General features: G+C 44.4%; 1 protein-coding gene across 4 annotated transcripts in view; it reads right to left on the bottom strand.

The window, feature by feature from the left end:
* Nucleotides 1-3859: 3859 nt before the first annotated feature.
* Nucleotides 3860-25904, bottom strand: part of CXXC5 (CXXC finger protein 5) — a 70032-nt gene continuing 47987 nt past the window's right edge. For 2 of the 4 annotated variants that reach the window (XM_053397484.1, XM_053397482.1), the window contains exons 3-5: nucleotides 20492-20621; nucleotides 13654-14617; nucleotides 3860-4800 (exon numbers count right to left, since the gene is read on the bottom strand). In XM_053397484.1, the coding sequence (XP_053253459.1) occupies nucleotides 4756-4800; nucleotides 13654-14433 (825 nt within the window). In that variant the 5' untranslated portion in view covers nucleotides 14434-14617; nucleotides 20492-20621 and the 3' untranslated portion in view covers nucleotides 3860-4755. Of the gene's footprint in view, nucleotides 4801-13653; nucleotides 14618-18948; nucleotides 19089-20491; nucleotides 20622-25904 lie in introns of those variants that run through there. The other 2 variants (XM_053397486.1, XM_053397485.1) reach the window with 2 other exon arrangements.

A 25904-nucleotide genomic window follows, 5' to 3' on the forward strand; every position in this document is an offset into this window, starting at 1 on the left:
AGGCATTAAGTTACATTAATCAATGAATTAACTAAATGGCAGCCATGCCTGTCAATCATTCCAGAGCCTACGTAAATAATAACAAAGCAGCAACAGCAATAAGCACCCAGGTGAACACCCAGCCCTGCTCTTGGTTCTCCCAAGATGAAAGGGAGAAGCATCAAGCGCCACATTTTTTTGCCAGGGATGTTAACTCTCCATTAACATGCATCCAGGTTTTGAGCAGTGACTAGAGGCTGCAGCTGAATGTTACAGCTGCTGCTTTTCATCCAGAAAGTCCTAGGTTCATTCTTCTAGGGCAGAGGTTCCCAAACTTATTTGGCCCCTTTTCCAATTTTTTTTTAACTTTGTACCCCCTGGAAATCTACCTTCTTTAAGTGAACAAACAGAAAGATGCTGTGACAAATTTGCGTTCTTTTATGTATCTCTGTTTCTACCTACACCCTACAACACAATAAAGAAAATGTTGTTGTAAATATGACACCCTGAAGCTTGGATTTTTAAACTTATTTATTAAAATCAACCATAGTAACATTTGCATTACACACAGGGTTCACCCAAGCCCAGGAAAACCCCTCGCCTCCAGCAGGACCATCGGATCCAGGGGAGGCCTTGTCGCCGTCCTGCAGCAGCGCCCAACCTGGCAGTCGACGTCATTATACGACAGAGGAATGTGTATGAACGCTTTTTTAAAAAAATTTCTTCTCTTCTCTTCTTTATGCTTCCCCCGCCCCCTTATATTTATTCAACGCCCCCCCCCCAACTGAACCTGAGGCTACTGCTGCCCCTCTAGATCATTCCAGAGCCCCTCGGGGGCAGTAGCCCCCACTTTGGGAAACACTGATCTAAGGCTACCAGTTAAAAGATTCAGGTAGCCTATGTCATGAAAGGCCTCTGCCCCGCATCCCTGGAGCAGTTAGATGAGCAAATAGTCTGAACTGGTGGAAAGCAGGTTTCCAGTGTGGTTAGCATCAGACAAGAATTTAAACACAAATTTAAATGATGATGATAGTAAATTGAAACATGCTCTTGGGCCGAATTTGCATTAGCTGAGTGTCTAGGCCTAGCACAGGAAGGAAGTGGTGGTATAAACTGTGTCAGCACTGACTTCTGAGTAGGAAACATTTCCCACTTGTTTAGCAGAGAACACCATGAGCATTGCCAGCAAATATATTTTGTAAAGATTTATACACTACTCTTCGTTACAGATTCCATGGAATATTGCTGAGAAGTCAGCAATTTCTATCTACGACAAGTGCTCAATGCAATTTGGAATTCCTTTCCAGCATCATTTTGTAGTTTTTAAGGGGAGGATTCATTTTCAGGATGGTGTGGGTATAGAATGGGTAACTGAATTTTAGTCTGCTTTGGAAACCCAAAACGTTGCATTACAAGCATTCCAAACAAGCTGTGGCAACGTCTGTGAAGGCATCACAGAAACGCAACTGTTCTCTCTGTGGCATGAAAAGCTGCTCACACCACTGTAGTTTATCTGCTATTAAAACAGAAATCTGTGGGTCGAGGTTTGGCCACCCAGCTGCCTCTCTCATGCCACCAGCCACATTCTACCATCATCTTATTCAGAGGCTGCAGTGTTATCTTGCCTATTCTAAACAGTTGCAGGTCTAGGATTACGGAGATGTCTGCTTGCCCATTGTGTCTGAAAGCTGTGTGCTGTGGTTTTCCCGATTATAGAACATCTCTCTCATCTGCAGCGTTCCAGGATGTCCATTGTGTGATCAGAAACGGTGCTTATTTTCTATGACATTGCAAGACCTCTAAGAGAGTACCTATTCCTTTAAAGTCTGTGATCCTGATCAACTCTGTACCTAACAGAGATGTGCATTTCTGTGGTAAAAAAATACAAACTACATGCACTAAAAATACATGCACTTAAGGCACTACAAATTCTGTGTCAAGAAAATGAGAATTCTGAAAGCTGCATGCCTTTGCTTCGTAACATATTCTGTCTTTTGCTAATCCTGACACCAGCAGACCCCAGGAAGCAACAGACTTCCAAAAATTCACCACATATTTCTGCTGCCCCCCCCCCCCAGCCGATCTTCGTGGCTTTAAGTCCACATTTTGTTTTTGAGGTACAGTACTTCCACAGGATGGTGGGATGCCCAGTTGAGTCAAACGAAGTGGTTTGCGGCAAGCAGGGTTGGAAGGAACCTAGTCCATGCTCACCTGGAATTCAGTCTTCCTTGTATTTGCTTATTTTGTGTTGCTAGCAGTAAATTACAACTTGTTTCGCTGAGACCATGAAGCAAGAAGAAAGTGCAAGTGGTGCTATAGCTCAAAAGTTTGGCTATTCTTGGTGGTACTGGGTTACATAATTTGCCTTCTTCCATCCTTGTTTCCAAATCAATTTATACTTTTGATTTCCTTGAATTGCATGAATTCACAATATATTTGCAGCGACTGAATGGCAATATCGGAACAAGTTTGCTTCCTTGGTGTAGTCACTTAAGAAATAAAATAAACCCTCTCTTAAGCATTCACCTAATATTTTTATTGACAAAAGTGTTTTTACTGTTTTATGTTAATGAGATTGTCTTGCGTTATGCAAAACAGAGGTAAGCCCAAGATATCAAGGAACTCAGTGGCAGCAGCTATGCGAGAAAGACTATTTCCAAATCCTGCTCCTTGTTTGCAGTAACTGACAGCCCTAAATAAACCAGTATTTAATTTCTTCTGGGCTGCATCCAGTTGTGTGTCTTTGTTGAAAAAAAAAATTGTCCTCTGCACACCCCTTCCCATCTTCTCTGGAGAGGTGGGGGAGGGAGAAACACTTTGGAAAAGCATGGCAGGTGGCCTGGGGAGCTGCGGGAGAAAGGGGAATTCAGTGAAAATGCATGGAAGCCTCCAAAGGACCAGTGAGCTTTCCATATATGGAGGGAAACAATTGTGTATAGCCCCCTGAAGCTGGGGTAGCCAACACGGTGCACTTCAGATGTTGTAGTACTATAGTTCCCATCAGACCCCCCCCCCCAAACATGGCTAAAGATGATGGAAGTTCCATTGACTTTCCTCATCCTTGATCACTAGCCAAGGCGGCTGGAGCTGATGGGATTGTAGTCCAACATCTGAAGGGCGCAGTGTTGGCTACCTCTGCTCTAGAGCCACTTGCAGCTCATTTGCTTAAGGCAAAAACGATTCGGTGGCCTATGACAGATAATATCCCTATAAATTTGGAAACATGAATGCTATGTTGATTTCTAATTGTTCTGAAAATTGATGACCTTTCGACTTAATCAGATGTTTGTTTGGGTTGATAAATAAACCCAGATCCCATACCCATATATTTGCAGAACATGTTCAGCTGGCTAGTAACACAATGCTGCTTGCAAAGGGAAAGGTCTCATTGTTTCATTTCTTGGGGGGGGGGGAGAAGTTATTTAAAAAGAAAACATGAACAAACAAGAACCCTTGGTGTGATCTCTAATGACAGTACTTCTCAGAGCACACCCAATAAAATCAATGGATCTGCTCTCCATATGACTTGGGAGATCATACTATCATGCCTGCCTGGAAGTAAATCCTACTGCATTCAAGGGAGTTTACTCCCAGCAAGATGAGCGCCGCAACCCCAGAGTCGGTCATGACTGGACCTAATGGTCAGGGGTCCTTTTACCTTTACCTTTTAAGTAAGGTTAGAGCTGCAGCCTTAAAAATAACCAGCTGCCTTAATTTAAACCACCTGAATGGCAAACACTTGAAAATACTGTGTGTGTGGAGGAGACCCAACATACCTAAAAGAGGCCATTTTTGTTTTGCCTTAGTATCAAAACATAAACAAACAAAGCCCCCCTGCATGCAACCAAAACAGACAGAATAATGGAAATGTAAACCATGACACAAAACATGCTTTCATTTTTATTCACAAAACAGCCTGAATCGCTAGAACATTACAAACAGCCTTTCAGTTAGTGATGGTCAGAAAGCAGGGAAACAAGGGCTTTGAACAGAAGAAAAAGACTCATATATGTTTCCAACAGGGGTTCTGCAATAGCTTTATATCTGAATTCCAGTAATGTTCTTCTAAAAGAGAATAATTGCAGTTAATTCCAGGTTTATTCTAGTGTGCAGTTCTTCTTGGTCTAAACTTAATTATTATTTTGCTTTGCTTTAAAAACTTGCCAGTTTTGCAGTACATTTCCACTTTTTCATACCAAACATTTTGCTGATTAAACCTTAATCTTATGTGTATGTTAGGGAAAGGGAAACTACCTTATTTTAAACATATTCTCATTTATAAACATGAAGTTGAGCGATTCTAGAAACTAGCCACACTATTTTTCTTTAATGATGGAAATTAATCAAACAAAAATATGAATGAATAAACAGCTGTGCTAATTACAGTAGTGCTTATTAGTAACTAGATTTAAAAGGTTACTGTAAATTTACATTCTCTACACAAAAACTGCATCTTCCACACATAAACAACATCAACACCAAAACACAGGAAAATAAATTGATTGTCCATACTCTATAATGTCTTGTTACTTTATGGATTCTTTTAAAAAAATTATTTGAAAAGCAGTTAATGTTTGTTTTTTACTAGTACTCGAAGATGTTAAACAAATGCCAAAAAAATTATAAAAACAGGAATGAAATCTGCGAGAAAATTTTTTTGGTTCTAAAGGAGACAGAGGCGCATCCATTCATTTCCGCCCCAAAAAGGCCTTGCCTGAGACAACACAAGCAAGCAGTGACATTGCACTGGATGACAGAGCTTTGGGATTCTTGTTCCTACTGAAACCACCGGAATGCAGCGCCTGTAGGAAGCATCACTTTCTGCAGAGACAGAAGAGAACAGAACAGGGACACATGATGAGCAGGCAGGAGAAGAACAAGCCCCGGGCAGAGTCAGCAGCTTTGCGCCTTTTAAGGAAAGTCCAGAACATTACACCACACACAATGCCCTGCCATTCAGCTGCAGTCTGGCTCTTCTTCAACGCTAACCGTACACCATTACATATTTGTAATTCCAATTACGGGGTCCCCTCCCAAACCTATTTTTCCAACTTTATGTTCCTGCAAAAGACATATTTACAACTTCACATCTTCTCTATTAGCAATTCTTCATGGTACCCAGTAGTCTCTTGTGAAACCTTTTGGCCCTTTGGCCAAATGCTTTTGCTGTATACAGCCTAAAGAAGCAGCAAACTGCTCTTTTCATACTTTCAAATGGTACTTTTTGGCAGGGAGTGGGGAGAACGTGGTCTAAAGTCTCTTTATATGAACACAGAAATAAGTCCTCACTGATCACTGGCCTCATGTCATGCAGAGTCCACTAAGAATAAACTTCGATTCCCTACTGACCATTCCAATAGCACAGCAAATGCATATTGTGATGAAGGGACTCGTGGCTGGCAGTTAAATGCTCAGGAGATACTTGTGCATGTTTATTGTGCTTGTTACTTTGTCAGTCACATGCATACATATCCTTACCCCTATAATAGAGAGCTTCAGGGATGCACATTAATCTCCCCCAAGGTGGGGCAATAAAGAGTTGCAACTTCACAATCTGGAAGGAAGAGTGGTAGGACAGGACTACCTATCTTTTAAAATCGACTTCACCATGCTGTGGCGTGCAACCTTTCCTGCTACTGTAAACAAGCCAGGAGAAAGAAAGAAAGAAAGAAAGAAAGAAAGAAAGAAAGAAAGAAAGAAAGTTCTTGAACAAAGCTAGCAGGAGAATGGGGTCTGCTGGAATGAAAAGCTTTGCTCATTTAATTACCAAAGCCTCCAGGATTGTGCTTGGTTGCTGTTGTTGAGGTTTGGTTTCATTGGTTACTCAAGACGCATCTCAAAGATGGGGCGGGGAGGGAGGAGTCATTATCTGTGGCTGTTTCACAATGGTATAATTCCTTCTCTCTGGCCAAAGCATGAGTATCTTCCAGGAGCACTGTAATATTTTCTGTTATTGAGATATTTACCTTCCAGCCATTTGGCATGTTATTTTGATGTGTCCATTTTATGTCTCTGGGTATAAAACTATGGAGGCTAGAGCTATGCAGAAACTTTGATAGGCTAGGAATGGCATTGTGTGGGAAGAAGCTCTCCTTCCCAATCCAAGGCTGGCAGCACAATTTAGTATTTTATTGGCTCGCTTGTTTTTCACACACAAAGGAGGTGAAAGCAGAGGAAATTGCCACCAACCTGTCCAGCCATGTGATGGTTTTTAACAGCCTGAGAACTTTAAAAAGCCATAACATAAAGGGACTCATTGTTGACTTTTTAAACACAGCACCATTTCCTCCATGACTAATGGCGAAGGGAAGGATTTATCCATCCCTCCTTAAGGCTTCATATTGCTGCTTCAGGTATATTGCTGAGTGGAAGATTAGGTAGTCCTTCAGTGTCCTCTGACTAAAAAGGTCATGTAGACTAGGCAGTAGAACTCAGAATGTCTTATTCCAGAGCGACTTGCAATAAAATAACTTATCATACAAAAATGCTAAAGAAAATACCAACTGGGCTTCCCTTCGCTTTTAATCATCGCCATCTTGCTTTTCTACTTTTTAAAAAACACTATCTTTTGAAATAATACAGACAGAGGAATGAATAAAATACCACTTCCAAAACCGATACATAGTTTTGGAAGTGGCATTTTATTCATTCCTCTGTCTTTATTATTTCAAAAGATAGCAACTGTTTTAGTAACACCTTTAAAATATGTGTTTTATGAATGTTCTTGAAGTGGTAAAAGATACCACTTGCACATGCCCTTAATGGAGTACCCGGGAATTGCCACTTGGAGCAGTGGACATTGCCTTTATGTGTCATTTCAAAGAATAAAAAATGATGGAGACAGGCAGGGCAAGTGTAGTGGAAATGGTCTGAACAAGCTTTTGCTGTCCTGAAAAGAAGTGTAGCAAATGTGCCATTGAAAACATTTCTGCCACACATTATATTTGTCTCTGTCCTGAAAGACTGCCAAAGCAACAGGGAATCAATCATTGATCCATGCAATAAAACATGCAGATATTTCATAACAGCTAGCTTGGGCCTGATAAACTTGTGGCCTGGTCTTATGCATCTGTACTTGTCATTTCTACTGAATTCATCTGGGACCAAACTCCTAAGTAAACATGTTCTGGGTCACAGCCTAAACCTAATATCTATAGCGTAACATTCCTCTTAGGAAACCGATTGTCCAAAAGCCAACATTTTGGTTGCACTTATTAAAGGTGCCCCTCATCAGAGAAACACAAGGGATATTTATGAATGATTCTGATTATGAATCAACAGCTTTGCCCCACAATAGTTGCTACTCGATTCCTGCAAGTTGTTGGCATTTACCAGCTGATGAACCTGAAGGGACAGAAAAGGATGCTTATTTCTCACTAAGATGAGCCATTATGAGTTGTTCAGGAGCAATTCCTGCTGTGAGGAGCTCTTAGGTTCAGTTTGCTGTTGGAACACAACTCTTTGACAATGAGCCAGGTTTCCCCATGCCTGCAGAGTTAGCCTGACCTGTCACTGAAACACACACACACACACACACACTACTGGGAAATAATCACTTTTTAACCTTCACAGGCTTGCCTCACGAATTTGGAGAGTCCATGAGAAAACAGCAAAGGGGTCTTGGAGAAGGCAATTTCTGAAAGGATATTTAAAATGATCTGGAGCAGGTCCTCTGCCATTGTTCTATTTGTCCTCTCCGTGTTCCAGATGCAGCACAGCTGACTCCCCTGCTCCTTCCGCTGTTCCGGATGTCAAATGCAAATGGGCTGGGCAGCTGTTCCCATGTCTACTGGCAGAGCAGGGCTGATTTCCTTCTTGCTGCCCATGAGCCTGGCCCTAAACCGCCCTTGCATATTAATACGGGGGGGGGGGCTCAGCTGGAGAGCTGTGGAAATCGGAACAATCACCAAAGCCCAAGCCTCCAGGATTAGAAAAGGAGTCAGGCTTCTTCAGCATGGATACAGATGCAAATGCCAAATTGAACTCATAGGGCAGCACACTTTTAATCTGTTTGCATTGTGCTAGCTAAACCACAAAGCCTAGGGCTTGCCAATCGGAAGGTCGGCGGTTCGAATCCCCGCGACAGGGTGAGCTCCCGTTGCTCGGTCCCTGCTCCTGCCAACCTAGCAGTTTGAAAGCACACCAAAAAAGTGCAAGTAGATAAATAGGTACCGCTCCGGCAGGAAGGTAAACGGTGTTTCCATGTGCTGCTCTGGTTTCGCCGGAAGCAGTTTAGTCATGCTGGCCACATGACCCGGAAAAACTCTCTGTGGACAAACACTGGCTCCCTCGGCCAGTAAAGCGAGATGAGCGCCGCAACCCCAAAGTCGTCTGCGGCTGGACTTAACGGTCAGGGGTCCCTTTACCTTTTAATCATACTAACACCAATGATCTGTACAGAAACATGCAACATCCCTGCAAGCTGGCTTTTGAAACAGAATATTTACTTGGCATGAATAGGCATAAATGATAGCCTCCACATACAACTGGAGTGTACCTCTCAAGTTAACAGATGCTTTGAGTACCTTTGATGCCCTGCTTGTGGTATTTCAAAGGCATTAGCCTGCATTTTATTCAAAACAGACTGCTGGGTTAGATGGACCTTGGTCTGATCTAGCAGGGAGGGCTTGTGTTTTGGGGACTGGGAAGCAGGAATTGGAGACATTACATAATTTTAGTTATTTAATTTCTATCCCTTCCTTCCACCCAAAGGAGCCGAGGATGGCAGAAAACCAATGGCTGATTGCCTTTACTCCAGGGCAGCTTCCACTGACATCACTTTGATTGCTCCAGGGCAAACTGTTCAGCAGTGGGGAATTTCACCAGCTCCAGAGTGGGAGGAGAATATTTTTGCTGCCTGTAGGATAACAAGTTGTGTGGGAAGTCTCAGGAAGTCTGCTAAGGTGACAACGTCTGAAAGATGGTGAGACATCAGGATGTGTTTGTCACTCATGTTAAGTAAGCAGGGTGGAAATCCTGCAGTGGGCTGTGTGTGACTGCAGATTACATAATCCTGCACAGATGACATTATTAATACTGAAAGGAGTCTAGACACAATTCTACTATGCCTTTGTTCACAGACCTGTGGACTATTATAGAAAGGAGAAGAGGGCTGTGCAAGGCATTTTAGATAGAACAAACTTTCCAGTTAAATTGGTCTGGCTAAAACAAATGTTACTTGTTAGTGATCCAGGATTCGTGTGGCAAATGCAGCTCTCGGTGTTGGGTGAGACGGCTAGCGAGATCAGGCTGCGACTGTACAGGTTGCTTGCTACCACACAGCCCAAACTACATCACAGGGTTGCTAAGAGAATAAGGGGCACCACCTGCACCAAGATGAGCTCCTCAAGGGAAGTGCAAGAGACAGAAGGGATAAGCGACCCCAGCATGGCTCAGTGGGTAGAGCATGTGACTCTTAATCTCAGGGTCCTGGGTTTGAGCCCCACATTGGGCAAAAGAGCCCTGCATTGCAGAGGATTGGACTAGATGACCCTTGGGTTCCCTTCCAATGCTAGAATTTTATGAATCAATGGAAGTACAGAGATGATCAACAATGCCTTTGAAGAAGTTTGCAAAACTATGTTGCAGGAGATCCTTAAATGCAAGCCTGCTTTGCCACCTATCTGTATGGTATCTTTCTCAGCATCCAACTGGCCTACGCACCATGTTCCATTATCGAACAGGACAACTGAAATTACTGCGGGACACCCCCTCTTTCTCCCCCCCCTTTTTTAAAAAAAGCATTCTGACAAAAATAACTTCAAATGAAAGTCAAACATTTTGTTTCCTATTCACACTAACCATTAATATATATATAAAGCAGTTTCTATCTACTTATGCAGCCTCCTATCTCCTATGCATGCCCTCTCCAATGTCAGTCCCACTGTGTTCACTGGGCTTGCTCCCAGGAAAGTGTACACAGGATTGCAGCATTAGAGATATCAAAGACTGAGCAGGTTTCTCCTTACATTATTTTCATTTATCTCATATAAACCAGTAGCAATTAATTGTAGCTCAGAATACGCCTGTCACTGCTTGGGAGATGCTAGTCCTAACTCTCCCAAAATTAGAGTAGACTTGCTGTAAATGGAGCAAGTCCCATCATATAATTTGAAAGCGGTTTCATTTATTCCCATTTCCCAGTCAGCAAGAGAGAAAAAAGAATAAACCAAGCTATAAAGCCTTCCACAGGTTCGCTGTCATTTAACTTCCCCCATAATGCAAAGAGAATGAGGGAAAACATAGCAGCCTAATATGCACTGTGGAATCCCTTTTCCCACTTTAGGTCTCTTTAGGAGAGATGGACTTTCCCCTTTTCCAGATCACTGACTCAGCAAATTAGAACAGGAATATAATTTAGCAATATGGCAGTTTGGGAAAGATACCAGCCCCTCATATCACCACCACCCAGACTGGTAAATATATGCATTCCAATCTGATGCTAATTGAAAAACGTTGAATGTGGCTAATAAGAAAGCAAGTTATTACATTCTCTGTGCAATGTATTGCTGTCTTCATTGAGAGTGTGATGCCTATAGCCTTCACTAACTTCAGAGAAAATAACTTAAGCAGCATAACCAGGAAAAAAACTCATTGCCCCACTGCCCAATATCTACATTAAATGGAATTGAAGGGGTAGGTTCCCCCACCCCACCCCAGAAATTGAAGCTTTTCCAAAATTAGCCAGCTGCCTAACAAGAAAGGGTTGCAACCTGGAGAAGGGACCTGTACCTTTCAAAGACCAGCAGAAAAGAGTTGTACAAACATGGATGCTACATGCCTTCTCTCTTCCCCTTCACCACCAAATAAGGAACAAGGGGGAGGTCAAATGGCAAAGAAGACACAATACTTTGCTTCCCTCCATTCAATAAAAGCTAGCTAGCTTAGGCCAAAATGTCAGCAGTGCATATTTTCTGTTTGTGCTTGCAATCATATGGGGCTCAAACCAAGTGGGTCAATCTCTTCAGCTTCCTCCGTTCTTCTTGAGCACTGCTTGGTGATGGGGAGATCAGCTCTGCATCAGCCACAGAACCTAATTTTCAAAGCTACAGGATCCTTCTTTCAGCCGTGACCTGACAACTTTGCAACTCAGGAATAGCAAGGCGTGTCAATAGAATTGATCCATCACCTAAAGCAATTCTCAATCGAGACTGCATTGTTTATATGAAAGAGAATGGCAGAGCTACATGTTACATATGAATAATGATGGCTGCTGCTTCAATCAAAAAGCATTTTGGAAGGGAGCAATTTTGAGCAGAGATGCTTAACTCTTTCCAATGCATGCTACATTTCTCTAGCAAGTCCTCTCCCCGGCTCTGCTGCTTTTTCTCCCATCAGGTTCCAAATATGTGTTTACATTTTGCAAACAGGCACCAGGAACCCCACAGAAGTGAGCAAGCACCCATGGAAGAGGTGATGAGTGTTTCAGAAGGAAAATAACAAGTATCAGAAGGGTTAAGCATCTCTTCCCACTGCTTCTCCATTCTGGATTACCAGTACCAAGCTTCTCAACAGCACCCGCTTTCCCCCCTATTGAAGCAGCAAACATCGTGGTTTGGTGCACACATTTGCATGTAACATGTAGTTCTGCCCAAAGGCTACTGCTTCACTACCTTGCCTGGCTTGCATTCAGCGCTGCTTGCATGTGGCACTGAATGCTATCCACACATAATGTCATATGTCAGGTGGGCAACCCGGCCCACTTGTCAATGTGGCTTGCAGAGAGTTGGCAGCTTTGGGATTTGGGGTCCTTGCCTCAAATTCCCAGTCCCCCAACCTGCTCTAGTCTGAGTAATGAACAGCCCCAAACCTTTCCACATCTGGGAAAATGACCGATTAGCAAAGTAAAATTTATTCTGCATCTTAAGATGCACTAAACTTTCCTAAGATAATTTTCTTTACTGACAGCATTGCATCCTTACCTTTATCTGCTTGCATTTCATATGCCTCTGATTACTTGTCCTGTTCTTTCATTTGCCATCTTCCATTGCATGCTTGTCATGTTACTTCACTGTGTTTTGCTTTGTTTTTACCAAGAACCCTCTTTCAACTTACAAGGAAGACTGAGAGCTGCTAGGCAGAGGTCTGTAATCTTTACTAAGTCACATCCCGCTGACAAGAAGTGTTTGCACCAATAAAGGCATTGAGTTTTCAAGAATCACAGCTGCTAGGCTAAGTCAAGACAGCCCAACGTCTGTGACAAGATACACCTCACCCCTCCCAAAGGGACTTCCAGGAAATAAAAACCCACTCAACTTGGCATTTTGCAGTTGGTAGTTGGGCTGGGAAAGAAATCTGCCCAAGACCTTAGAAAGTGACCAATAGTCAAAGTAGGTGGATCTGTACTCAGAAGCTTCATATACTAAACCTATAAAGTCAGAGTTTGTAATTGGTCAGTAGAGGTTTTGGAGAGGCCACAATGTCTTGACTTCACTCACGAGTATTAGCTTAGAAATGTGATTAGAACATTTTGAAATGAAGTTCACCTGCTAGAAGAAACTGCTGTAAATTGGTGATTGGCCAATGGTTAAGAAGAGGAGACATGTTCTCTCCCTATGGTATAAAAGACTTTGGCATTAAGGCCTAGCTCTCACAACCAGCAGTTGAAGTGATAAATCTTTGTCCAAACTGTACCACTTCTGACGTCTATGCTTCCTTACTGAAGTGGGGCAGAGAAACACCCATTTGTACAAAATGAGAACTAGTGCTGTGTTGTGGTGAAGGAGCCAGAGCTACAAATCAGGAAGTCCCTGTTATTCAGCCAAGCTACCACTTAGGCAAGCCACTACGCATTTCTGAATCAGCCTCCCATTTGAAATATGGAGCCAATAATGCTCATCTACTTATAGTTGCTTGCCCCCCCCCTTGCTACTTCCTGTGAAGGTGCCCGATGACTGTAAAAAGGGCATGCCAGAGAAGAGGCACTTTGGCGCAACCCTTATGATCACCTTCCCAGAAGGTGCCTGATGCACTGGCGTGACTTTTATGATGCTCAGGCACCTTCCCAGAAGGCGCTTTGTCGATTATAAGGGGTCACGCCAAAGCATCTCCGGGAGGAAGCAGCAGCAATGGAGGAGCAGGAGGAAGGGGCAAGGGGGGGAGCGAACGAGCAGGGGTGGGCTGGGCATGGGGCATACCGGCACCTATTTTCTTAAGGAAAAAACACTGGTGAGAAGATAACAGAAATGGAAACACTTTGAACAATCAAAAGCATTATGTACATTATTATAATTACATGTAAAGCAGCATGTCAGGGTTCTAGAACAACCCCCACACTGTCATGCTAGTTTCAATGTCGGGGATTATTATTATTATTATTTCCCCCCCGTGGAGGAGTGTTTTAAGTCCTGTGAGATCTCAGATGCAGTCTGAGATAATGGAATCCAGAAACAGATTGAACACACCATCAGCTATTTGTAAGGAGTCTACAGAAGGCCCCAGAGAGCCACTCATATCATCACAGGAATGAGGGCCAATCTGAGAGTTTCTTTCCCAATTACTAATAATAATGGTCTGCATGTGAGAAGACTGAAGCCAAGTGGAATATAAAAGGTAAGAACTGCTAAGAGATTCAAACCCCTGACATTTCCACATCCAGTCCACATAAATTGGCATTGTGGTTCCACACAGAGCAGCTGAGGGGAACTATTAAGCTGCCTGACCAAACCCAATTACCTCCAGTGCAGCAGAAGGCTTCTTTTTAAGTTCCTCACATTTTCGGAATTTGCAAATCTGGTGCCCAGTTTTACGGTTCCTACAACTGCTGCACTGCTCGCAATTTATCCGTCTTCTGCAAGGAGGACACATGCCACACCGTTTCCGTTTCTTTTTCCCTGAATTGATGGCAGATGCCAATTCGTTCTGCATTGGGTACTCTGCTAAGCCAGCCATATGGAGTGCGCTCTCTGCCAGAAATACGCCAGCAGGGGTCATAATGAAAAGGCCAGGGTTGATAGGAAAAGCCCCCAGGTAAGGAAAATCAGATGGGCTGTTCATTGTCTCTGCAGCCGAGACGGCTTCCATGTCTGAGATGCCCGTCCCGTGGTCATTAGGCAGGGGAATGTGCTCCTGGACTACTCTTTTGAGCAGCTCTGTCGACTGAGCAAACTGTTGCAAGATGCTCTGTCCTTCTGCAGAAATATCTGATTTGCTCAGCATGTCGGAGATGCTTTTGTGCTTTGAGGTAGAATTGCTTTTATCCATAGTTGCTTCATTGCCGTTGGCGACGGGGGCACCTTTCTCAGAATGTTCACTTAATGAGCTGGTGCTACCAAAAGTGGAGTAGTGGGAGAGTGGTCGAGACTTCTTAAGACTTTTGTTCAAAGGTTCGCTTATTATCCCACTTTTGTTCCTCCTTTCTGAATTGACTGACGGCTGAGAGTCATCTGGGTTCTTGGTTTTTTCCAATAGGCCTGGCTTGGAACTGGCGTCTTGATGAGAGCCAGTTTCAGACATCTTTTTTCTTAACAAAGAGGAGACCAGATAAAGCAGCAAGCCCACTCAGGGTGGAAAACAACACACCGCCACAATACTAACAGTACCAATCACAAATGATGGCGGGGAGGGGGCAAGGTCCGTCTTCAGTGCACTTCCAAGGCCATTACAACACGTCCTGCAGTTTCATATACAACAGGTGCCTCTGAAAGTTAAAAAGGGAAGAGTGAATTAGCGAAGAGTTAGGTGTCTGCTGAAACAATTGCACTGTGTTGTTTTTCACTCAGTCAGCCCTGTCCTCATCACTCCCATGAACACAACCATATGGAAGACTACAACCACTGCCAAACCATTGGACCTGAAGGTATCCTGGATGGGATTGTGCCACTTCTACAGGTAGCTTAAGGATACCTTCCTATGGATGGTATACAACAACATTTTACTCATAGAATCATAGAGTTGGAAGAGACCACAAGGGCCATCGAGTCCAACCCCCTGCAGAGCACTCCTGACATATGGTTGTCAAGCCTCTGCTTAAAGACCTCCAAAGAAGGAGACTCCACCACACTCCTTGGCAGCAAATTCCACTGTCGAACAGCTCTTACTGTCAGGAAGTTCTTCCTAATGTTTAGGTGGAATCTTCTTTCTTGTAGTTTGGATCCATTGCTCCGTGTCCGCTTCTCTGGAGCAGCAGAAAACAACCTTTCTCCCTCCTCTATATGACATTCTTTTATATAGTTGAACATGGCTATCATAGGACTCGTTGAAATTAATGGACCTAATTTATTTAATATATTTATATCTCATCTTTCTCCTAAGCTATCCCAGATGACTTACAACATTAAAAAAAAATCACACTATAAAATATAAACTAAAAAAAGCCAAAGGGGAAAGGCTCAGTCAAAGAGCACATGATTTGCACCAAAAGGACCCAACATTAATTCCTGGCAGCTCCAGACAGGGCTGGGAAAGAGACACTACTAGTCAGTGTAGTGCAGGCTTGGCTCATCTGATGTTCATGGACTCCAGCTCCCACGGCTCCAGAGTCAGCGATAATGGGAGTTGTAGTCCACCAACACCTGGAGGGTCAAAGGTTAGCCAGACTTCATGTAGCCAATACTGAGCTAGCTGGACCTATGGCCTGACTCAGTATAAAGCAGCTGTCTGTTTGCAATGTTTGCAATACACCCCACTTAGAAAGGCAAAACAAGCAGAAGTGTGATCCAAAAGAGCATAAAACAGTACTCTTGCACTGACGGGTACAAGCTCATTGTATACAAAACAGCAGTCCAAATAGGGATCTACAAATATCTGGGTGTTTCCACTCTTGAAACAAAAGCAACAGTCATAAAAGTAGGTTTGAGAGTAGTACTGGATCCATTGGAGGGGGAGGCTGTGCAAACCTTATTCAGCCTTGCATTAATTTCTTCTCCTGCCTGGACTTCGAATTGGGAGCCAGATGTGCAATTAAGGCAATCATACATGCCCATGACAACAGGGGTTCAGTCCTAGCTGCTCTCTCTCAGGACAGCAGAGAGCCTTTCATGGGCTCTATCTTAAGTAGGAATACACTGAGCAAAAGCTGCATGTGACATACCTTTTGATGCAAGGGACCCACTCCTAGATGCTCAGGCTTGTTACTGATTTAATTATGCAAGCACATCCTATTTAAGCCTATTTGCAGAAACTCTCTTAACATTTTATCTCTCTGGCCACTTGGAGAACTGGTGTCCAAAGGCAGAGTGGCTACCGAGATAATGAAAATTAAAATGGCCACTTCATAGATTTCATTTGCCCTGTGGACAAATGCCAGGCGTATGTCTCCTCCCACCCACCCTGTTCCTTCTACCCATCAGACACTCAGAATGCCATAAAACAGGTTGTGAGGCGGGAGAGGGAGGATTTGAGCAAACCTCTGAGGCTGCTTGGCACCTGTGTGGGTCCTGTGATCATGCAGATAATGGTGACTTGGCAAGCTGGCTTCTACAGATGCTTCCTCCATGCAGCTCACTCGCCCACCGCTTGTCTATGCCAATTGCTGGTGCTGCTGGCGCCCTCTGCTCTTGCTCTTAACAAATGACTGATGGCTGAGGTTTGTTTGGATTTTTCCTCTATTTTTCTAACTGAAGAGTGAACCAGAGCTGCTCTCTTAAAGCCGATCTCACAGCCAAGACACAGCGACGGCTACTGATGGTCAGCTTCTATGGCAGTGCTTTTTTTGTGCTTAGCTTGGAGCTTTCTTCTACGTTCCTGATGAGTATTACTAGCACTCCTCTGTGCCCCTCTCCATGTCCTAGAGTTACACCTAGGAACAGCTATTAGCCTGGCTAGTTGTAACAGTGACAGCTTCTATGGTCAAGGCACAGGGATAAGTCAACACTTCTCAGCATTTTTCTAGTCCACATATCATGGGTCAGATTGAAACCTACAGATATCAGGAGAGGCTCCAAGTGTCACAACCACCTCTCATTCTTCAAAAAGCACAACTGCTGATAATCTAGACCGGGACGGTTAATACACATAGATCTGTCCAAATCAGAAATATCTCACTGATAAAAGCTTCTTTGTGGTGAAGCAGGAGTAATGTGCCTTATGTTGCTTGTCAAGCTCATCCCAAGCCCACAGCCAAGCCCCCATCCTCCTCCTCCCAGGCCATCCAAACTGTGTGAGCCCTGGATGTCTTGCTGAGAAGCTGCTTGGCATTTACACTTCAGTATACCAAAGGAGAATCCTGGCAGGGCTCCACTCTCTGAATTCTGTGCCACAAGGGCCAGAAAGCCTTTGGATAACAAACCTGGGTTCCACTTTTGGCTCTACCACTCCACTTTCTAACAGACAGGAAATAAGGAAATACATCACACAGTGTCCCTGTGTTGTAGAGGTTGTGGAGCCATTGGAGAAGTGGAGGCAGCCAAGCCATGCCAGGTGTCAGAGAGGGTCCCACTGGAAAACCAAAAGCAACACCCACCATCCTTCCAGTCCAGAGAGGAACGTCCCCATTATTAGGGGATGGCCTGAGGGGCCCATGTACCACACCATGGATCTGACAGCAGCGGCTGCAGGAGTCAAGCGTGGAAGTAGCACTGCACCACCACTCATCTATGTGGCCGCTGGGGAGGCCAAGGCTAATGAGCTCCTGTTCAGTGTCAAAACTCTGCCTCTTGTTTCATTTTCTAGCGCTGATGTGTTTGTACAGGAAACAAATGGGCTGCTATTTTCTCTCTCTCTGCCCAAATTCAGTTCCCCTGGAAATGGAAACTCGTGGCAGAGTTCCCACCCATGGCATGCGGAGCAGCCAACTAGCCATGGTAGCTGAGCTGACAGGCTGCCCTGTTTGGGGAAGCCCTGCCCCTGCCTGGGACTCTGCTAATAGTGCTGAGCTCCCTCCCTGTCTTGCCCCAGAGAGCCTGTTCCATCAGCTTTCTCCTCCTTTACCCAAAGCTCCCCATCATCCTTCACCAGGTGCCAACTGAAGCATTTTTGGTCCACAACATTAAATAAGCTGCAAATATGTCATCTCCAAGGGTGGACTGGACAGAACCCTGTCAGTTTCTGCACAAATGTGTCCAAGGAAGAGATCAGTTTAAACGTGAAGAGGGGACAGGGTACACAGGAGAGTTCAGGGCTGCAGATTCATCACCTTGAGAATGGCAACAATGGATAGGGAACGAGCCCAGAACAGGGTGTCTACAGTGTCCTGTTGGGAACTGACTTGACTGAAATCATCCCTTTTCTCTCTTATGCCTTCTCTCCCCCATCTTCTCAAGACAGTCCAAGACAGCCAGTGGTTCCAGCACAGAGATGCAGCCACGCCAGATGCTACCAGTATGATCTGAGCTACTCAGTAGGATATTACACTGGGAGAATTAATTAAGGAGCAGCATAATTTATTTAAATGTGCACCTATACTTACAAAGTAGCCTATGCAAATGTTACACATATCTGTGTGTATGGGCCTGCGCCCTGGATCTTTTAAGTCCTTAGCAACACCTCTAACAGTAACAAACTAACAACAAAATGATGACCAGTGTCCCACACAGGCAGCTCCTTGCTGATCAAGTATTGCTCTCTGCATTTAGAGAAGGATTAAAACACATCCACATATCATGGCGAGACACATTTGGTCACAGAAGACTTGAGAGGGGCTGCCTGAGGGTGTGCTTGGCTTGGAGTCCTCAGGACAACATGCTGGCCATGAGCTGGAATTCAAGGGAAAAGGAAGCACGGGGAGAACAGCTGAAGCCGGGAGAAAATCCATCCGTTATCAGCGCTACCAGAAAAATGGAATCCAGCCACTTCCGTTGGCATAAGGCAATTTTTGAGAGTTCCCTCTATGAGCTCAATATATCATTGCACAAACTGGCCAGAGGAAGGGATTCTTATTAAGCTTCCCAAGTTCCATTCACACCTCAAGCAAAAAACCCGAAGTTTAAAAAGCATATGCCTATGAACTCTATACTTTAAAAATTCTGCAAGGCCCAACCCTCAAATTTTGCAGCTGGATTCGACAAAGTCTGTAGGTATCAAAAAAATTACCTGCAATATTTTGGATAACTTTTGGAGATTTTTGTTCTCCCTCCTTCCCACAGAAACCTCTCTCCAAATCTTCTATGTTGTTAGCAATTTGGAGGGTGAAGAATGAAATGAAGAGGGAAAGAATTTTTCAGATTTTTCTCCACAGCCATATGGATTAAGTGGCACCTTCTTCCCGCAGCCCAGAGATTGAGTTTGTCATGAGTTTTATCCAAATGGCATTAGAAGTGATGGTGACCATGCCAGATGGAGCAATTGTTGCAGCTGGATTCTGTGTGTGCTTACACAAAAATAATTCCCACCGAATTTCAACAGGACTTACCTTAAGTTAGTGAACATTGCAGCCTTACAAAGCAATCATTGGTGTGTGTTTGTTTTGTATGCATACGTACACACACAGAGGTAAGTATGCATTGGCTGTACCTGTAGTCAATTAATGCTACACACATAATACTCTGTATTAATTCAGTATAGCCACCACAACCTGATTCTGTGCTCTCCATCATTAATTCCCTCAAAGAATGCTGACTCCACATGGCCTTGCTATCTGCCTTCGACTATTTACAGGATGCAGCGTAGTCCCCCTTCATTCATGGAGCATCATGCAATACTAGGGAGCAGGGTGGCACTCCTGGCCCTGGTGGCAAGCCTGCTGCCTCGTCCTTATTTAAACATATGCATGTTCGTGTGGTCATCTGCAAAGAAGAAGCCTACACATGGAATAGCTGCTTGTGGACAGGATTGTTCTTTGCAGACCACCATGCTGACATCAGTGGCCACCGGGACCATATAACACCCGTCCTAAAGGATCTTCATTGACAACCAGTGTGTTTCTGAGCACAATTCAAAGTGTTGGTGCTGACCTTTAAAGCCCTAAAAGGCCTCGGCCCAATATACCTGAAGAACCATCTCCAACCCCATCGCTCCAGCCTAGACAATAGTCCTCCTCCAAGGGTCTTCTGGTGGCTCCCTCACTGCAAAAAGCAAGATTACAAGGAACCAGGCAGAGGGTCTTCTCGGTATTTGCACCCCCTGTGGAACAACCTCCCATCAGATGTCAAGGAAATAAACAACTATCTGACTTTTAGAAGACATCAAAAGGCAGCCCTGTATCGGGAAGTTTTTAATGTTTGATGTTTTAGTGTGTTCTGGTGTAGCCGCCCAGAGTGGTAAAATTAATAATAGTAATATTGATGATGGTGATGATGATGATGATGATGATGATGATGTAAAGAATATTGCATGCCCTGTGGGGCTCATCAGAGACCCCAACACTGCATGTAAAAGACAAAACTTCTGCTATACGATCACAGATCTCTCTCAGAATAAACTTTTCCAAGCTGTTGGATCTTTCTGCATCCACCAACCTCTGGTTCTGCCCACTGGATGTGTGAATCCACACAAGCCAAGGGATTTTGATCATAGAATAATCAGTGGTGTAAACTTGTGAAGTGAAAGCTCCCCAGTTCTGTCCTCCAGTAGACCACACGCCTGAAATTAGTCCAGTGCCTTATTTAATGAGTCTTTGATCATAGTAATAATCTACCTTAGGATTTCAGCTTGAACAGAAAAGCAGCAGAAAGGTGGATGGTCTGTTCTCCTACGGACCACAGCAGATCGCCACAGGCTAAATTATAATCCACGTGAAAGTCATCAACAAATCCATGGATCTGTCCCTGGAAATTGGAACACAGAAGAAAATGATAATTATGGCAGCAATCATGGAAGGGGGAGGAAATGCTTGTACGAAGCATTTGCTACTTATCTGCAGTGTGCAAAGGGCCAATTCCCAGTTTTTATTACTCACAGGAGCCTCACTCTCAAGGGTTGCCAACTTTTGAAGCATGCAAGTCCTGTAGTTGTCTGTTTCACAGCAGCTTGGTATCCAGACGTTAGTAGGTGATAATGTTTACTGCCATGCTATGAAAAGCTTTACCTGATGACTTCTGCAAATCAAACCTTTGTTTAAATACCCAGGAGCAAACCAGGCCATCTCCTCACCATGGTATTTCGGGGGGTGGGGGGAGTAAGATTGTGTATTCTTTTTTTCAAATCAGTATCATAATCTTAAACTCTAGAGGAGGAGCATCACTCAATATTCCATGTTAAGGCAGCTACTGCACACCCCAAATAAGGCAGAGATCCCACAGTAAAGCAGGCAAAATTTAGATTTGTCCCACAAATAGTGCTGCAAAAACCGAATCAAAGACACTGGAACTTGAATGAAGGACAAAATATGGGTTAAACAAAGTTTACTGGTTACCTTTCCATCCAAGAGTGTTTTGCCTCAAAGGAAGCTGGAGACAGCAGAAAGGAGCCGAATGATGGCTGTTGTGGATGGGATGGGGCACAAAAGAGGCCATATGGAGAGTTGTGTGCATAAAGGAAGGGTGGCTAGCGAGAAGCAGAGGGAAGGAGTCTGATGAGAGTCACCAGGAAGCTGAAGGTCAGTCTACTGTTCATCATAGAATGACTGCTCAAAACATGGCCTGTTTCCTGGCTCCTCATCACATGAAGTGTCTCACACCAAGTGATATTAAACTATGTACAGCAGCCCTGTGTCCCTCAGTAGACCCTACCTGGACTGCTAGGATGTCACAGTTTGGAGAAAAAGCTTACAGAGGGCCTAGATGCGGAAAGTTTATTTATACAAATTTCTGCAGCTTCCCCCATTTTGCTTCCCTCACAACAATTGTAGGTTTCATCTTAAATTACTAAAGGGGCTGTTGCAAATACCAGACTCCAGAAGCTGAATGATTTTAAAAAATACTTTAAAAAGGAAAGAAGTAAAATAATAGTTCCTCCCCCCGCTTTAAGAATACACCTAGAAGCAGTACTGCAGCAAACTTACAGTGCTGATTCTACGCATGTTTACTCAGAAGCAAGTCCACATGGCACTTACTCCCAGGATTGAACTCTTGAGGTACTTTGTAGATGCTTTTGCACACAAATTCGGCAACTGGGGTCTAGTTGACTAGGGTTGCAACTGGGCTGCAGTTCATTATCGCGTTTGGTAGAAAGCGCAGGTGATAAACATGTTGGGGATGAGAGTCGTTCATTCCCAGAAACAAGGATTTCCAAAAGCCGCTTGAAGCTGGTTTGTTTACAACAGGTGCAAGGTCACTCTAAAGAATGTTCCTACATATCTGTTTCAGTGCTGGACACAGAGAGATGTTTAGTCTCAACGCTGCTCTTGTGGTGTGAAGATGTGAGAGCAGGTCTGGCAGCTTTAGGGCTAGATGGAACAGTTTAAGCTAAACCTCTATCTGGGATGATAAGATGGTTGTATCCTGTTGTAACTGTTATGCTTAAAGAACACCAGTAAAGAATTCTGTCTGTATTTGAATGTTTCCTGCAATTTATTTCTATGCTCCATGCTAGGCCTGGAAGTCCTACACGCTTGGAAGCTGCGTGATACTCTGAAGGGGCCTGGTGCTTGGAAGTATACTGGACCCAAAGATAAGGAGTTTGGGTTGCTTAAGAAAACTCCAACAGGTCTTGGGGCCCTGTAAGAGTCCCAAGATGTTATGGTTAACCCCATAACTCCAACAAAACACAAGTTTTTATGTATGTCACCCACTCCTTTGAGTGGAGTTGATATGCTGGGTGATGCCATATTTCCACACCTACATACTCCAACACGGTTGCGTCACAGCTCGTGTTAGTGGGACTCAAGTCTCTGAGCATAAAAATGAGTCAGTTTCCACAGTTCTCGCTGCCAGATAGACTGCCTCTGCTACTCTACCGTGAGTCAGCTCAGAAGCTGTTGTGCAAAAAAGTTATATATAGCCACACACCTCACTCACACTTTTCCCTCCTCTGCTATCTATATTCAGTGAATGACTGCTGTGTTTGTCTGGAGGTTTGAGGCCAAACTAACATATTTCACCATGTAATGGTCACCACCGCATAATAGTCGCATCCCCTCTTTTTTGGACCCTAAAATCAGTCCCCAGAGCGTTCACCACATGATAGTCGCTGGGGTGTAAATGCCTTGCCAGTGGGACATTTTGTTTTGCTCTGGAGTGTTTTGTTGTGCTCAAGAGCATTTCCCCGCTTTTGTACATGAAATGGTTCTGGTGCAGCCATTTCCCAGGCCTGCCTGTGGGACATGCCTCTTGGCAGAGCCGGCCCTCAGCCCATGGAGGATGAGGCAGCCCTGCGCGGGAAGCAAAGGTGGGAGCGGCTGAGGAGGCCTTGCCCGACAGCTGGCGATGGAGGAGAAATGCAGCAGCACAAGGTCTTGCCCGGAGGTGGGCAGCTGGGGCTCATGGATGTGCCCAGCGTCCAGTAACTGCCTGTGCGGAGAGTGAGCGGCAGAGGGGCGCATGCCTGAGGCAGGGCCTGTGCAGCAAACCCCATTTTTCCGAATGGGGCTCACGGGGCAGGGTTAGAGACCTAGGCTAAACTATGCATTTACCGCATAACAGTTGAACCCCCCCTTTTTTTGAAAAGAAAAATCAGCATTAAAAATGCAACCATTACGTGGTGAAATACGGTATTTGGAACAGAGCAGCTACGTTTATATTATCCACATGCCTGTCATAGTCACATATAAAGCAGAGGACGCAATGAAGACAAGAGGAGTCTGCTGGATCAAGTCAACGGCTCCTCTAGCCAGCATCCTGTTCTCACAGTGGCCAACCAGACGCTCCAGTGGGAAACCCAAAAGCAAGAGGACTCTCCAGCCCCCCGTGGCTTCCAGCAACTGATGCTCTGCAGCACTGCTGCCTCAGACTGTGGAGGCAGAGCTGCACATGGTAAAGAGCGCATGGGAGAGGGACGCAAAAGCCTCTTCCCCTGCATCTTACCTCACAGCACTTTATTGTTTCTCAGCGTTTTCTCACAGCCTAGCTCAGCATTGCTACTGGAGCAGGGCTGAGGGAGAGCGCAGGGAGCCAAGGCACAGAGGGGCTCTACCTTCCCCTTCCTCAAATGTTGCTTCCCATGTAAAGAACAGCTCCCCCCCTCTCCTTTCCCTGTATACGAAGAGGCACATATATGAATGCCCCTTCATGTTGTGGCTGACCGACAAAGTCAAGGAGAAGCCACAGCGCTGCCTCAGTAGGCCTGGGCACACCATCCAGAGCCCCCACGTCCTGTCAAGGCAAGGAGGGGAGGAGGGCTGAGGCTGCCTGTCCCGCCACTGACCTCCACATGTTGCCAGGAATGCAAGAAAGAGTTCTCCATGAGGAGATTAGGGCCATGGCCTTGGGATGCTGCTCCCCTCCATGTCCTGGCTGAATGCATGAGCTGGCATGTGAGAAGAAGGTGAATAAGCCTATGAGCAAGGCTCCAATATCTGGCTTTTTTCTTTAATCTATCGCCTTAAAAACATGTTGAATTATGTCAAATTTTATCAGCTTTTGAAAAAAACGAAGGTTATTGTTGCTTTCAGCAACCAGCCATAATGACTCCATTAAAAACAACTAGCCCATATACAGTAAAATCTCCTGTACTATCAACAGCAAAAGACAGACAACCAATTATCTTTATATGCCCATTTCACACACGTCCCCATTGTGCTTGGGATGCGTGTCCTTTTTTGCCTCACCCTTGTTAGACTATACATTGGGATCGGAAAAGCCAGAAGACAGAGCTAGCCTGATCAAAATGGGCCACGGGGTTCCACCACCAGGTTCCATCCTGACTAAGTCATGGTCTTCTGGGATGCCAGGCTCTGCCTAGTCAGGCTTTCCCTAGTCTAGCCTAACTCCATCTCCAGGCCCACAATGACCCAACATCCAAGGGTATGTACTTTTTAAAATCAAAAGTTGTCTCGGCCTTTTAAGACTGATTTCTGCATGAGAAGGAAGCAGAGGACATAAAGCATGTGTGACAACCCTAGAAAGGCCCATATAGCCAGCTCTAGCTAATATGAGTTCTAGTTCCTAGTTTGCTGCTATTATTATTATTCTATTATTATTATTATTATTATTATTATTCACTACTACTACTACTACTACTACTACTACTACTACTACTACCCCACCTTTTTCCCTGACAGGACTCAAGGCAGCTTTTATACAGATAAAACAAGAACTGCTAAAATCCTAGAAAAAACAATCATTGAAAACAATTAAACACGAATAGAATTTAAACTATATGCTTATATAAAATCTGTTTAGAACATTGCAATAAGAACAGGAAAGCACCATCCCTTTCATTAAAAACCGTCAGTTCCCCAAACCCTGTTGGAACAAGGAGGTCTTCAGCTGCCGGCAGAAGGACAAGGAGGGAGCCAGTCTAACTTCTCCAGCGAGAAACTTCCAAAGTCTGGGAGTAGCCACTGAGAAGGTCTTCTCCTGTGCCGGGGGGGGGGGGGGGACTGAGAGAAAGCCTCAAGGTTCTCAAAACCCAGGCAGGTTCGTATGAGGAGATACAATCTTTCAGGTAGCTTCGACCCAAGCCATGTAGGGCTTTATGGGTTATAACCAGCACTTTGGATCATGCCTGATGACCAGCCCCAGTCAGCAATCTGGCTGCAGCAATCAAGCCATTAGGGTGTTTTCTCTCACCATTAACACTCCATTATGTCAGAGCAGTTCCAGCCAATGGCAACAGGGGGTGGGGAATCTGGAGTGGCAGACCTTTTTTAGTACAGTGGTACCTCAGGTTACGCACTTAATTCGTTCTGGAGGTCCGTTCTTAACCCGAAACTGTTCTTAACCTGAGGCGCGCTTTTGCTAATGGGATCTCCCACTGTTGCCGTGCGGCCGTGCAATTTCCGTTCTCATCCTGCGGCAAAGTTCTCAAACAGAGGTACTACTTCCGGGTTAGCGGAGTTTGTAACCCTAAATATTTGTAACCCAAAGCATTTGTAACCCGAGGTACCACTGCATATTAAATAGATGTAGCTATAGCAAATATGTATAATTTCTTCCACAAATCCTTGGAACCTCTTCAGCTGTTTTTTCAGAAGTAGAATAGGAAGCAGCCAAGATTTATCTTGCATATTG

The sequence above is a fragment of the Podarcis raffonei genome, chromosome 7 (genome assembly GCF_027172205.1).
Source record: "Podarcis raffonei isolate rPodRaf1 chromosome 7, rPodRaf1.pri, whole genome shotgun sequence".
NCBI lineage: Eukaryota > Metazoa > Chordata > Lepidosauria > Squamata > Lacertidae > Podarcis > Podarcis raffonei.